Source organism: Tupaia chinensis, unplaced genomic scaffold, assembly GCF_000334495.1.
Source record: "Tupaia chinensis unplaced genomic scaffold, TupChi_1.0 Scaffold000154_1, whole genome shotgun sequence".
Lineage (NCBI taxonomy): Eukaryota > Metazoa > Chordata > Mammalia > Scandentia > Tupaiidae > Tupaia > Tupaia belangeri.
Window position 1 is genome coordinate 2,971,174 of NW_006159625.1, and position 14,046 is coordinate 2,985,219.

At 38.7% G+C, this 14,046-nt stretch overlaps 1 protein-coding gene across 1 annotated transcript in view; it reads left to right on the forward strand.

The window, feature by feature from the left end:
- The window catches only part of SLC25A32 (solute carrier family 25 member 32), a gene marked incomplete in the record, with an annotated part of 23,644 nt that extends 18,013 nt beyond the window's left edge, over positions 1–5,631 (forward strand). Inside the window, 2 exon segments of the mRNA XM_006145586.3 lie at positions 2,465–2,610; positions 4,354–5,631. Coding sequence (XP_006145648.2) covers positions 2,465–2,610; positions 4,354–4,489 — 282 coding nt within the window.
- Between the last annotated feature and the right edge of the window lie 8,415 nt (positions 5,632–14,046).

Consider the following 14,046-nt stretch of genomic DNA (forward strand, 5'->3'; position numbering starts at 1 on the left):
AACCATGTGGGAGTCCAGCACCCTCAACCAAAATGCTCCTAAATATTTAATTTAAATATTTGTTTTTCTATATATTTTTTCTCTTTAAGTATTTATTGTAATTTATGATTTACAGATAGTTACACATCTTTATGGGGGTACAGAATGGTCTTTAAAAGACCATTAATGTTTAATATGATGTGCAATAGAGGATATAATTCACCTCCTTCAACATTTAACATTATGTTGTGAACATTTAAAACCTGCTCCAATGGTTATTCTGCAAGTATGTACTGAACTGTCTATGTTCTTTATTGATGTTCTTTACTGTAAGGTACAGTTCTAAAGGAAAACATATTGATTAAAAATCTCACAACAGACAATCTCACAAATTAACAAAGATAATCTTAACATAGCCAATGAAAGAAGAGTTTATGATTTCTATGTAGAGGACTATGGGATATAAGAGTTTTATCATAAAAAAATTTGGAGCCGGCAGGTGGTGTGACGCTTAAGAGCACTGGACTCCCACATGGCCAACTGCGGTTCAATACCTTGCAGATTGCTTTCTCTCTCTCTCCCTCTCTCTCCCTCTCTTCCTCTCTTTTTCTCTCTCACTCTCAGATCAAATTAAAATAGATAAAGTTAAATAATTTTTTTTTTTTTAAGTCTGAGAATCGGGACTAGCAGTTAGCATAATGGCTATGTCGCTGGACTCCCACGTAGTCGACCGCAGTTCAAGTCCCGAACCCGGTGGCTTAAACTCACACCAGGCATGTGTGCGTGCCTGCCCAAGATCCCGAGAGGAGAATGAAGGAGAAGGGATTGCGGCATGGCCATGCCCCCGGGGGGTAATTTCTCGCTTTCTGTCTCTCTGTCTCTCTCCGTCTGTCTGGCGAGCACACGCGCCTTATAACAAAAATCTCTCAGGAACCAGCAGTTAGCGTAATGGCTATGTCGCTGTACTCCCATGTAGTCGACCGCTGTTCGTGTCCTGGACCCGGTGGCTTAAAACTCACGCCGGGCATGTGTGCGTGCGTGCCCAAGATCCCAAGAGGAGAATGGAGGAGAAGGGATTGTGGTGTGATCATCCCCCCCGGGGGGTGATTTCTCACTTTCTGTCTCTCTGTCTCTCTCTGTCTGTCTGTCTGGCGAAGTCATGTGTCCTATAGCGAAAACCTCTCAAAAAAAAATAAAAAATCTCTCAGAAAAAAAAAATGTCTGAGTATCAACCATTGATCCAGTTAGAGATAGGTAAAATACATAACAATAGCTCATTAAGAAAACAAAGAAAAATAATATTTTATTCCCATACTGTGAGTTCTTTTTTTTTTTTTGGAGAGGTTTTTTTGCTTTCGGGCGTGCGCACTCGCCAGACAGACAGAGAGAGACAGAAGAAAACAAAGAAAAATAATATTTTATTCCCAAACTGTGAGTTCTTTTTTTTTTTTTTGGAGAGGTTTTTTTGCTTTCGGGCATGTGCACTCGCCAGACAGAGAGAGACAGAAAGCGAGAAATCATCCCCTGGGGGATATCCACGTTGATCAAAATATCTTCAACCAATACCACCACACCTCCCCATCTCGTCAGTGCTCTGCCTCTGTATCCCTCCTCCAAATGTCCTTCCTTAGGCCCCACTCCTCCACACACACCACATCTGGCATTTACCCCCATCTCTTGTGACAACCCTAGGTCAATCAGTTTCAGTCATAGAGTGCAGACACTCAGTATATATTAAGTGGGGACATACAGTGTCTCTCCTTCATAGCCTGGCTTGCTTCACTCAGCAGTAAATCTTCCATATTCTTCTACTTTCTGTCAAAAGCTAGGGTTTTGTTGTTTTTTATGGCTGAATAGTATTCCATAGAGTATATGTGCCACAGTTTTTCAAACCATTCATCCATACAGGGACATTTGGATTGGTTCCATGTCTTAGCAATTGTGAATAGTGCTGCAATAAACATCAATGAGCAAGCACTTTTCCAATGAAGAATTCTTCTGTCCTTTGGGTAGATACCGAGGAGTGGGATTGCTGGATCATATGGTAATTCTAGTTGTAGAAAGACCTCCTCCCCAACAGCAGGCTGGGTTGTTGGTTCTCTGCTGATGAACTCAAACCAAGCTGCATGGCATGAATCTGCCTGTTGATCCTTCTTTATCTGGGATTGCAGTATCTCCTTGTTGCTCTTCTTTCTCTCCTCCTGTGATTTTTACTGCTATATATTTTTTTAAGAATTGCTTATTTCATTTTATGTATTATTTTTATTTTTAATTTGCAATGGGGCATGTGTACTCACCAGAGATAGACAGAGAGAGAGAGAGAGAAAGTGAGAAAGCAAGCTGCCAGGTCTGGGATTTGAACTTCAGTTAGCCATGTGGTAGTCCAGTGCCTTAACCACCATGCCACCTGCTAGCCTCTACTGCTGCATTTTTAAAGAAATTTTGTCTAAAGCAAAACGTAAATATTTTTGTATTGTTATTTTAGAGCACTGTGGAATATATATCTGTTGCAGCACTATCCAAAATATTTGCTGTAGCAGCAACATACCCATATCAAGTCATAAGAGCTCGTCTTCAGGATCAGCACATGTTTTATAGTGGTGTAATTGATGTAATCTCAAGGACATGGAGGTAAGAGCATGCAGGATATCAAAATTGCTCTGAGGTGGTATTTTGCATATCTTAAACTGTCCAGTTGATGTGAATTTTATTAATAGCAAGGGTCAGTTTACTGTGGTGAATACGTGACTGGTGGTCCCTGTTTTCCCATTTACTGCCTATTGTGACCATAGTCTTAATCTCTCTGAGGCTTGATTTCTTCATTTGTAAAATTAGAATATCTAGGCTGGCAAGGTTGTTATAAAAACAAAATAGATATGTGAAAGTGTTTTGGAAAACTAATGAATTAAAATTTAGGCATTATATATTTAGATGGCATTGAATATAAGAAGTCATAAAACAACCAGTTTAATACATTTGAGAAGGTCCCCACATCTACTACTGGCACTGTAATTCATGCAGACACAAGTGTTTCTCAGCTTATAATTGGGTTACTTCTTGATAAATCCATTGTAAGTTGAAAATAGCGTAAGCCCAAGAAAACATTTAATATACTTAACCTACTGAATATCATCGCTTAGCCTAGCTTACATTAAATGTGCTCAGAACACTTAGCCTCCAGTTGCAGAATAATCTAACACAAAGCCTACAATAAAGTGTCGAATAGCTTGTGTTACTTATTGAATTCTGTACTGAAAATGAAAAAACAATGGTTGTATGGTTACTCAAAGTGCAGTTTCTACGAAATATATGTCACCTTCAGACCATTGTAAAGTTGAAAAATCTTAAGTCAGATCTTTATAAGTCAGGGATGATCTGTATTTGTCTCTTTGTATGAAAGAGATTCTGGTTGTTTAGAATGAGAATAAACTATTGTAAGTATCCACCCTGATATTTCCTTTTAACTGTGAAAGACCAGAGCACAATATTTAGAATGTTTAAATTTAGTTCAGTTCCGGAAGTACTGAATGACAATCTAAGTGACAAGTTCCTAGGCCATATTCCCTATTCTAGGCATTAAGGAAATACTTCTGTTTTTGTGTACTATAAGAAAGGTCTTCAAAAATTTCATGGAAATGTATATTATAATAAAACTATATTTAGATTTTTTTGCGTGCAGAGAGGTTTTTGCTATAGGGCATGTGACCTCGCCAGAAAGACAGAGACAGAGAGACAGATAGCCAGAAACCACCCTCGAGGGGGGATGGCCACTCCACAATCCCTTCTTTTTCTTTCTCCTCTCGGGATCTTGGGCACACGTGCACATATGCCTGGTGTGAGTTTAAGTCACCAGGTCTGGGATTCAAACCGTGGTCAACTACATGGGAGTCCAGTGACATAGCCATTATGCTAATTGCTGGTCCCAAAACTATATGTAGATTTTTAAAATTTTTGCATCAAAACAAATTCACACTTTAATTCTACTTTTCCATGAAGTTTATAAAGTCTTCTCATATTTAATGTTGTTTAGCATTTATCAGTATATAAGCCATACAGTGTTTAATGCCTGCAATGGATCAGTTAAAACTCTTGGATGTTTATATACATAAAAGCATTTAAAAGATTTTTAATTTAAAGTATTTTCCAGTTCAGTTTTTGGATGACCTACTCATTCTTCCTTAGTCTATAATAGTCAACCCATAAAAGACCTCCATATATGACTTATAAAACTATATTACTTGAAGATACTGAAAACATGGACTTAAATCAGAGTGTGGTTTGACCACTAGCTCTAGGCCCTGTATCAGTTAAACTTTGGTATTTTCAATTTAGCTATTTAGGAAATTAAGCCTGAATCTATTTTTCTCTCCAAAGGAAAGAAGGCATCGGTGGATTTTACAAAGGAATTGCCCCCAATTTGATTAGAGTGACTCCAGCCTGCTGTATCACCTTTGTGGTATATGAAAATGTCTCACATTTTTTACTTGACCTTAGAGAAAAGAGAAAATAAGCTAAAAGATTATTCTTGTGTATCCATCCAAGGCAGTGACAAGATCCATTGTGTTTGAGACATGAAACTCAGAAGAATGCTACACCACAATTAAGCTCATAATCAGTATTGCCCGTAATCACTGGAAGTCAAGAACTGCTAAGTCTTCACAATGCTTTTCTGCTTTTTGCCTTCCTCAAATGTATGAGACTTGGCTACCTCCACTGAAATGGCTGTCATCAACACGATGTTAAAACTGACACCAAGTGTAGAGTTTCACAAATTTCTCTTCCTTTGCTCAAGTAGAAACTGATTTGCAGTATTTGCTAAATGGATTAGATGAATGTACTTTTTTTTCTGAACTGATTCACTTGGATTGGCTTTACAATTGACCTTTGTTCAATAGCAAGAAAGTGGCTTCTTGTAAGAATGTTATTGTATGTTTCAGGGGTGAATATTAACTTTAAGGATTTATTGGGTGAGTTGTTGCCCAAAATCTAGAGCACATTAGAATTGGGAAATTTTACTGAGGAAAAAAAAAATCTTTGTAAATGTGCTTTAGTTTTAATTCTATTGGAACAGGCTAACTAGAGAAATTTGAGATGTTGCATACTTCTCTGAGAGAAATATCCAGCATCTGTTGTCATTTTGTTGCCATTTTTTTCCCCCCAGAGACTCTACCATCATTTAAAATGTAATTCTGGATCCAGTTGTTTTTTGGCATAAGTACTTATTGAATTTTAAATTTATAAAATCTGAACTTCTAGGATCCAGCTTTGTGAGCCTTTATTTCTCTTGTATGGCTATAAATCAGTCATTGCAGATGCTGAATAGAGTTTACAGATACTAGAATGTTTGGGGATGTGTTTGTTGACAAACCGAGTGAAAATGAGATACTTTAACTTTCTACTTTAATTTTCAGATGTACAGGTCAGATCCCAAATAGATGATTAATATATATTGGTTGCTCAAATTCAGGTTGAATTAACAAATTACATTAATGACCATTATTGATTTGCTTTTATAGTCATTGTAGATATCTGAAATATAATGGCCTGCCCCAAAAGGGTTCTATAATAATATTTTTATTTATCATAAACACCTATGAGTGCTATTGCACTACTGTTTGTTGTAAATAAAGCATTGTGGTTTTCAAAACCATATTTAAATGGTTCTTTGAAAATAGATTTATTTTTATATTTTGGAACTGTCATTGTTTTTAAAATAAAGATGAAATGATAAGTATTTAATTGTATTTACTATGTCTTATGCATAGGAGTAATTTATAAATTTTATGTAATTTTTTTTCATACTTGTGGTTTATAATTTTTATTAAATCCTGATGTTAGTCCTCATTTGGAAAGATGAGCTGCAGTTGATAATTGGAGTGTCAGAGGTAGCCTTATTTGAATGACTCTTAGGTATTCCCAAGTTAATAAAACATCATTTTTAGCCTCTAAGAGCATAGAAGCTTGCATAAAAATAAACATGCATTAAATAACTTATTGGGTTGCTGGAAAAGTCATGATGTATTTTTTCTATGCAAAAATGGGTCATGACTCTTCTGACAACTCAGTGGTTCTAGATTGCTAACATGCAGGGATAATTCTGCAAAGCCCTATAACAGTTCTGAGAAAAGAAAGGTAACAAGTAGTCACTGAGCTCTTGCTCTGTGCCAGATGTGTCACCAGCCATTGAGAATATAGTAGTATATAGGATAAGCATTCCTACACTCAGGGAGTTTTCATTTCAGTGGGAGTAACAGAAAATCAGTATATGCATAATATTACTTCAGATATTAAATGCTAGAAATAAAACTAAAGCAGAGTTGGGTATAGCGTTGATATCTTAGATAGGATGGTTAGGGTCAGAAAAGGTCTCTTTGAAGAGGATATTTAAAACATTTTGAAAGAAGTGAGGAAGCAGTTCACAGTGAGAAAGGGAACACATTCTAGGCAGAGACGATAGGAAGTACAAAGGCCCAGAGACAGGAATTGACTAGAAGGTAGAAATGACCACTACAGTATCCGAGAAAAGAGCAGGTTGGAGAGTGCCTGACTGGCTTCACATTTTGACTCCCATTTTCTGTTTGCTGTAGGCCATTTCACCTTTCTTTGTCTCAGTTTCCTCATTCCATAAAATGGTATCTTAGACTAGTTGCTCTGTAGTAATGCCTGAGATGGGAGTTCTTGGGCATTGATTGAGGGAGTGCTCTTAGGAGAAATCTGTAATAAAACGGAATGAAGAAGAAAGTTCCACCTAGTGCAGGCTTAGCCTGACCTTACAGGGCATGCTTCAGAGTGAATTGAACCTCAGAGGTTGTCCTGCCAGAGGTAAGGGGGTGGGACACTAGATTCCTGTATCAGACAGTCATTGAAATTGGCTATGGGGGGGCCAGCAGGTAGCATAGTGGTTAAGGCGCCAGGCTCCCACATGGTTGACCACAGTTTGAGTCCCAGACCTGGTGGCTTGAAAATCACGCAGTGTTTTTGTGCGTGTGAGAAAGGCTAGAGGAGTAACTCGGTGACTCAGCAAAGAGCAAACTTTCAAAGAAGGATAAGGGTGAAAGTATGAGCTGTTAGCAGCCAGCACCAGCAGCAGCTGCTATAAATGAGGATATTCCAGAAGTACATGTCTGTAGGATTATTAACAAGATTAAATGAATTAATCCAAATAAAGGGCTTAGCACAGTGCCTGGGCCAATAAACATTAACAAAGGCCAGATCACGTCAGGCCTTATAGTCTGCGGTAGATTAAGGTTGTTTGAGTGATCACTCTGGTGATTGTAGAGAGAAACAAATAGGAGGCAAAAAAGAGATTAATTAGGAAGATTTTACTTATGTTAAGAGCTGGTGGTATCTTGGAGCTGAGTGATGGAGTGGGTTAACGCTTTATACCTTGAGGAGAACTAGAGCAAGGTTCATGGAAGGGAAAAAAATATTAAATTTGGTCTTTAGCGATTCCAAAGGAACCTCAAGGGAACCATGGGGAAAAGAAAGCACTGTCTTGAGTAGTGAATTATCAGTGTAAAGGAAGGGAGAAATGGAAGAGAAAGCTGCAGGATTGGAGCCAAAATGTTAGCACTCTGAGCCTTACTAAACCTTTGGGTTTCTTTGAATAGAAGGGCAGTGAGAGTAATTAGTAGGAGAGAGACCTGGCCACGTCTTAGAGGTGACAGATGAAGACCAATCAGATAAGCAAACTCAAAACAGGGTGTTATTGTGCATGTAAATATTTCAGTAGGATGAAGGTCGATGCCACTGATACCTCTAAGCAGATTCAAATAATAAAGACTGAAGACAGATTGCAAGCAACTAAGGAGATGGAGTGAACTCCAAGTATTCATTTCACCATGGGCTCTTCTTTCCTGGATTTTGGCAAGTAAAGTAGAGGTATAGAATTTTAGCTTGAAAAAGTACTGCAAGTCTAGGAAAGGGTGAGGGATAAGGGCTTGTGAGAAAACAACAAAAATCTATCACTTATAGGGGCTGGCAGGTGGGAGGACACTGGACTTCCACATGGCTAAGGTTTGAGTCCCAGACCAGGCAGCTTGCTTTCTCACTCTCTCTTTCTCTGATCAAATTATAATGAAGTTAAATAAACTATTTTTAAAAACCTGTCACTTATAAAACTGCATGGATAAATATTTTCTGATGTATCCCTTTAGTAAGTCTAGTTTAATGAGGAAGGAAATGTCTTTGGCTGAAGTGCTGTGAAAAACCAGGTTCATGCGCTGGCAAACAGCATTGGTCCTCCCGAGTGAGTGTAATGACGTAATCAAAGATGGTGCCATACCTGCGAAAAGAAGACTGTTCTATCTCAAAGCATGCTGTCCTCATCTGACAATATTTAGTAAGGCATGGTTTTTTAAGCACCACACTAAAAAGATCCACTGAAAAGTATGTTTGATTTTGTGAATCATCAGATGGTGATTTGATGGTGACACTTTACTGAATATAAAAATGCCCCAAATAGAGTGTGTATTATTATCATTTTATAGCAAAGTCTCTGGCTATTATAAACTGACTTATAGAAATAAAATACTATGAAATGATTTACTTAACCTTTACACCTGTTTTTTTATTATTGTTATTTCCATTTAATTATTTATTTGTTGTGATTTTCAAGTCACCAGGTCCAAGACTTAAACCACAGTTGTCTATGTGGGAATCCAGCACCTTAACCACCATGCCACCTGATGGCCCTTAAACCTGTGTGGGTTTTTTTTTTAATAATTATTTAATTTTATTTATCATTATTTTTTAATTTGACCAAAGAGAGGGGAAAAGTCAGAAAGCAAGCCTCCAGATCTGGGACTTAAACCATAATCGTCCATATGGGAGGCCAACACTTAGCCACCACACCACGTGCTGGCCCCATGCCTATTTTCTAAAACTGTTAGGTAACGTATAGAAAATATGGGAAGTTCTGGTTAATTGGAGGTCTTAAATTTCTTTCTAAAAAATATATGAGAAATAGATTCTGGAAGTATTTGTAGTGAATACCTGTTATTGGTTGCCCAGCATTCATTTATTTCTCTTCCATCTTAGGGTAGTGGCCTGAATTTCTTCTTGGTACTTACCCACTCCCTTGATTCTCATCTTTGTGATTTAGATGGAATCAGCCTCACTTGGCCCAGAGATGGGCCCTGATTAGCAGAGCCAATCTGAATGCACCATCCCTGTTGATAAGTGGTTTGAAATCAGTGCAGTTACTTAAGCTGGTTCAGTCAGGTAAAAAGACATTTTTTTCCCTGCATATACTGACGTAGATTCTCTGAGTCATTGACTGTTTCATGAATGAGGATTCATGTAACTGTTAGAGCTCCTCGAAGCCAATTTAAAATCATGAATTGACTCAAGTGATTTCATCTGAAATATCCAAGAAATTGAAAAAAAGAAACTATGTCTTAAAATTGCATTATATTGGATTCTGGATTAACTCTTACCTCTAGCAACATTTACTTCTGTAGTTTTCCATTGGTTGGGCCAAGAAATTTCATTTATTCATTTGTTTTTGCTATAGGGGTATACACTTGCTGGAAAGAGAGAGAGGGAAAGGAAGATAGCACCTTTTAGAGAGGATGGCCATGCCACAATCCCTTCTCCATTCTCCTCTCAAGATTTTGGGCACTCACATACATATGCCTGGTGTTTTTTTTTTTTTTCAAGTTTCCGGGGACCAGGACCCGAATTGTGCAACCAGCAATTTAGGATCCAGCTGCCTTAGCCACCACACCACGTGTTGGCCCAGTTTATTTTCTTTAAGCCATTGTCAGTTGGGTTTTTCGATTACTGCAACTGAAAGCTTTCCTAGATGACACAGAATCTGTGATACAGACTCAACTCTATGCCATTTTTCCATCAGCTGTCACGGAGATCTGTTGTTTGTTTGGAAACTGATGTCACTTTTATGCAAAGTGAAAATTTGGGCACCATTATATGGTCACATACTGGGTTGTTGGGAAAATAATGAGGTATTTTTGCATAGAAAAGCATAGAATGGGGCCAGCAGATGGCGTATCAGTTATATCGCTGGACTTCCACATGGCTGACCATGGTTTGAGTCCCATACTTGGTGGCTTGAAACTCACACCGGGTGCATGTGCATGCATGCCCAAGATCCCAGGAGGAGAATGGAGGAGAAGAGATTGTGGTGTGCTCATCCCCCTTTGGAAGGTGATTTCCTTACGTTCCCTCCCTCTGTCTCTGTCTCTCTCTAGCTAGTGCACATGCCCTAAGGCAAAAACCTCAAAAAAAAAAAAAAAAAAAAGGCACGACTTTCCCGGCAACCCAATAGTTTCTTTAAAATGTGTTTGGTTTTATAGAAAACATTCCATTGTTAAATATTTATAAAGTTAAAGGGATTATTCATCTCACCATGAAAAATATAATGGAATTGACTGGTAGCCCTAGAAAAATAACTAAAAATCTGCCTAAAGTGGAAGGCCCAATTGTACAAAAGATGAATGATTTGAAAGTTCTTTCTCCCTAGTATATATCTGAGATCAAATATAGGATTACACTTAGTATCAGATTTCAGTATATGTGAATTCTGAGATTAGACTAGTGGTACTCAAGGCTAGGAAGTTATGAAACCAATTCACACTCTAACATGCCGAAAGGAAAAGCAACAGTCTGCTTTTACTGATTGATGTTAACCTCTTTCCCACTCAAGTTCTAAACAAGAGGTGAATGGAGCGTTGAACATTACTTTTATTAGTAGTAAGGCTGGAATCAGAACAAGTTCCATCTGAAAAAAGTGGGCTTTCCTATACCAAGCGCCAAGATCATACAGACACACCCATCTAGTCAAAGACAACACTGGGCCAACATACTTTACAGCCTGCCCTGTAACAGCAAGGAAGAGTGGGGCAGGATGCTTGTTTTCTGCAAGCAGCTTATTCCCAAAGAGAGAGGGAAAGAAGGCTCACTTCCTCACCCCAAACTTACCAATCACTCTTATCAGTCGAGGTCTAGTCAGAAAATAGAGCACACAGTAGTTTAGGCAAAGTTTAAAGAAGTATTACATCGTGATAGAATAGTATAGGTACATTAAGAGAACGCTCGAATGGGGATTGTGAATGTTCCCAATGCAAAGCAGTTATAAATGTTCAGGAAGATGGATGTGCTATACTCTGATTTGATCATTACACATTGTGCTCATGTATTGAGAAACTCACTGTGCCTCATAAATATATACAACTATGTATAAGTTTTTAAAATACGTACTTTTTAACATAGGTACTCAAGATTCTGGGCATACACACACACTCTTACACCAGGCGTGATTTTCAAGCCGCCTGATCCAGGACTTGAACCATGCAGTTGACCATACGGGATCCAGCTACCTTTATCACCACACCTCAGGCTGGCCCAAAATAGATATTTCTTTACAAGAATTTTAAACAATACCTTAAGGTTGAGGTAAAGTTCTGATGAATGAAGTTCTTGCCCTCCCCATTGAGAAGACATGATGTCCCAACAGTTACTGAATCCTTTACTGGCTATAGTTACTGCTTAAATTAATTTATCATCCTGCTGAGTGTACTGCTAACTAAATACTAAATTGTAAAGTTGACGTGGAGCAACTTATATATAAAAGTAAGAAGAGGAAAGACAGTGGTTAGCATATATGAATAAACCCACACAGGGGCAAGCAGGTGACATGTTGGTTAAGGTGTTAGACTCCCACATGGTCAACCATGCATGGTTTGAGTCCTGGACCTTTCTCTCTCTCTCTCTCTCTCTCTCTCTCTCTCTCCTCTCTCTCTCTCTCATTCTCTGGTGAGTTTATGTGCCTCATAGCAAATTTTTAAAAATAGTGATAATAAAATTAAGTGATTCTAAATAAATAACATAGATAATAAGCAAAAACAAAACATATAAAGCTACTACTGTCCTCAATTCTCTAATTGATCACAATAGCTTCCACCTTCAACTATCCATTTCCTTTTTCTCTTTTCCACAGTTAGAATCTCAGCCACTCTGGATTTTTTCCTTGGTGGAGTGATCCAAACCTCCTATCTTTTTTTTTTTTAAAATTTTTTTTTTTTTTTTTGGAGAGGTTTTTGCTATAGGGCACGTGCACTCGCCAGAAAGACAGAGAGAAACAGAGAGATAGAAAGCGAGAAATCACCCCCCCCAAAGGGGATGGTCACGCTGCAATCCCTTCTCCATTCTCCTCTCGGGATCTTGGGCACGCATGCACACGCACCCGGCGTGAGTTTAAGCCGCCCGGTCCAGAACTCGAACCATGGTCGACTATGTGGGAGTCCAGTGACATAGCCATTACACTAACTGCTGGTCCCTAAACCTCCTATCTTTTTTTTTTTTTTTGAGAGGTTTTCACTATAGGGCACGTGCACTCACCAGACAGACAGAGACAGAGACAGAAAGCGAGAAATCACCCCCCAGGGGGGATGGTCATGCCACAATCCCTTCTCCTCCATTCTCCTCTCGGGATCTTGGGCACACACACACACGCGCCCAGCGTGAGTTTTAAGTCACTGGGTCCGGGACGCGAACTGCGGTTGACTACGTGGGAGTCCAGCAACATAGCCATTACGCTAACTGCTGGTTCCCAGGAAACCGTGTACTTCTTGAACAATCATTTCTCATTCCCCCTTCCCTAGTCCCTAACAGCCATAGTCCACATTCTGTCTTTATGGATTTGCCTCTTCTGAGTATTTCATATAATCAAATCACAGAACACAGAGCCTTTTGTGTCAAAATTATTTCACTTAGTATAATATTTTTTGAGAGGTTTTTGCTATAGGATGCATGTGCTCGCCAGAGAGACAGAAAGCAAGAAATCCCCCCCCCCGGGGGGATGACCATGCCACAATCCCTTCTCCTCCATTCTCCTCTCGAGATCCTGGGCACGCACACACACACGTGCCTGGCGTGAGTTTAAGTCACCAGATCTGGGACTCGAACCGCCGTCAACTACACGGGAGTCCAGTGACATAGCCATTATGCCATCTGCTGGTCCCAATACTTAGTATAATATTTTCAGAGTTCTTTCTGTTATAAACATATATCAATACTTTATTCCTCTTATGGCTGAGTAATCTTCCATTGTATTCTTACATCATATTTTATTCATTCTTTTCAGTTGGACAATTTTGAGTTGTTTATACTTGTTGGCTGTTGTGAAGAGTGCTGCTATGGATATTTATGTTCACATTTTTGTTTGTACATCTGTTTTCAATTCTTTTAGGTATATACCTAGGAAAAGAAATGTTGGGTCATAAGCTAATTATGTTGAACATATCAAGGTACCACCAAACTGTTTTCATAGGGCTGCACTATTTCATATTTCCACTAGCAATGTATGAGAATTGAAGTTTCTCTACACTCTTGTCAACGCTTGCCATTTTCCATTTTTAAAAAATTATAGGCGGGGAACAAATAACTGAGGCCTGCTGGGAACAGGACTTCTACAAGGCAACTATGTCTGGAAGGCTGTGGTCCAAGGCCATTTTTGCTGGCTATAAGCGGGGTCTCAGGAACCAAAGGGAGCACACAGCTCTTCTTAAAATTGAAGATGTTTATGCCCGAGATGAAACGGAATTCTATTTAGGCAAGAGGTGTGCTTATGTGTACAAAGCAAAAAACAACACAGTGACTCCTGGTGGCAAACCAAATAAAACCAGAGTAATCTGGGGAAAGGTTACCCCAGCCCATGGAAACAGTGGCATGGTTCGAGCCACATTCCGAAGCAACCTTCCTGCTAAGGCCATTGGACACAGAATCCGAGTGATGCTGTACCCCTCAAGGATTTAAAATAATGAAACGTAAATGAATAAAAATGAATTTGTGTTGAAAAAAAAAGTATAGGCATCCTAGCAGATATAAAGTTTCAATGTGATTTAGCTTGCACTTCCATAATGACTAATTCTGCTGAGCATCTTTTCAGGTGTCTGTCTGACCATTTGTGTATCTTCTTTGGAGAAATGCCTATTCATTTCTTTTGCTCATTTTTTAAATTAGGATGTTTGTCTTTTTGTTGTCTCTATAGCCTCTTATGTTATGACCTCTAGTTTTTGTTTTTTCATTCAGGTATCAGAATGAGTT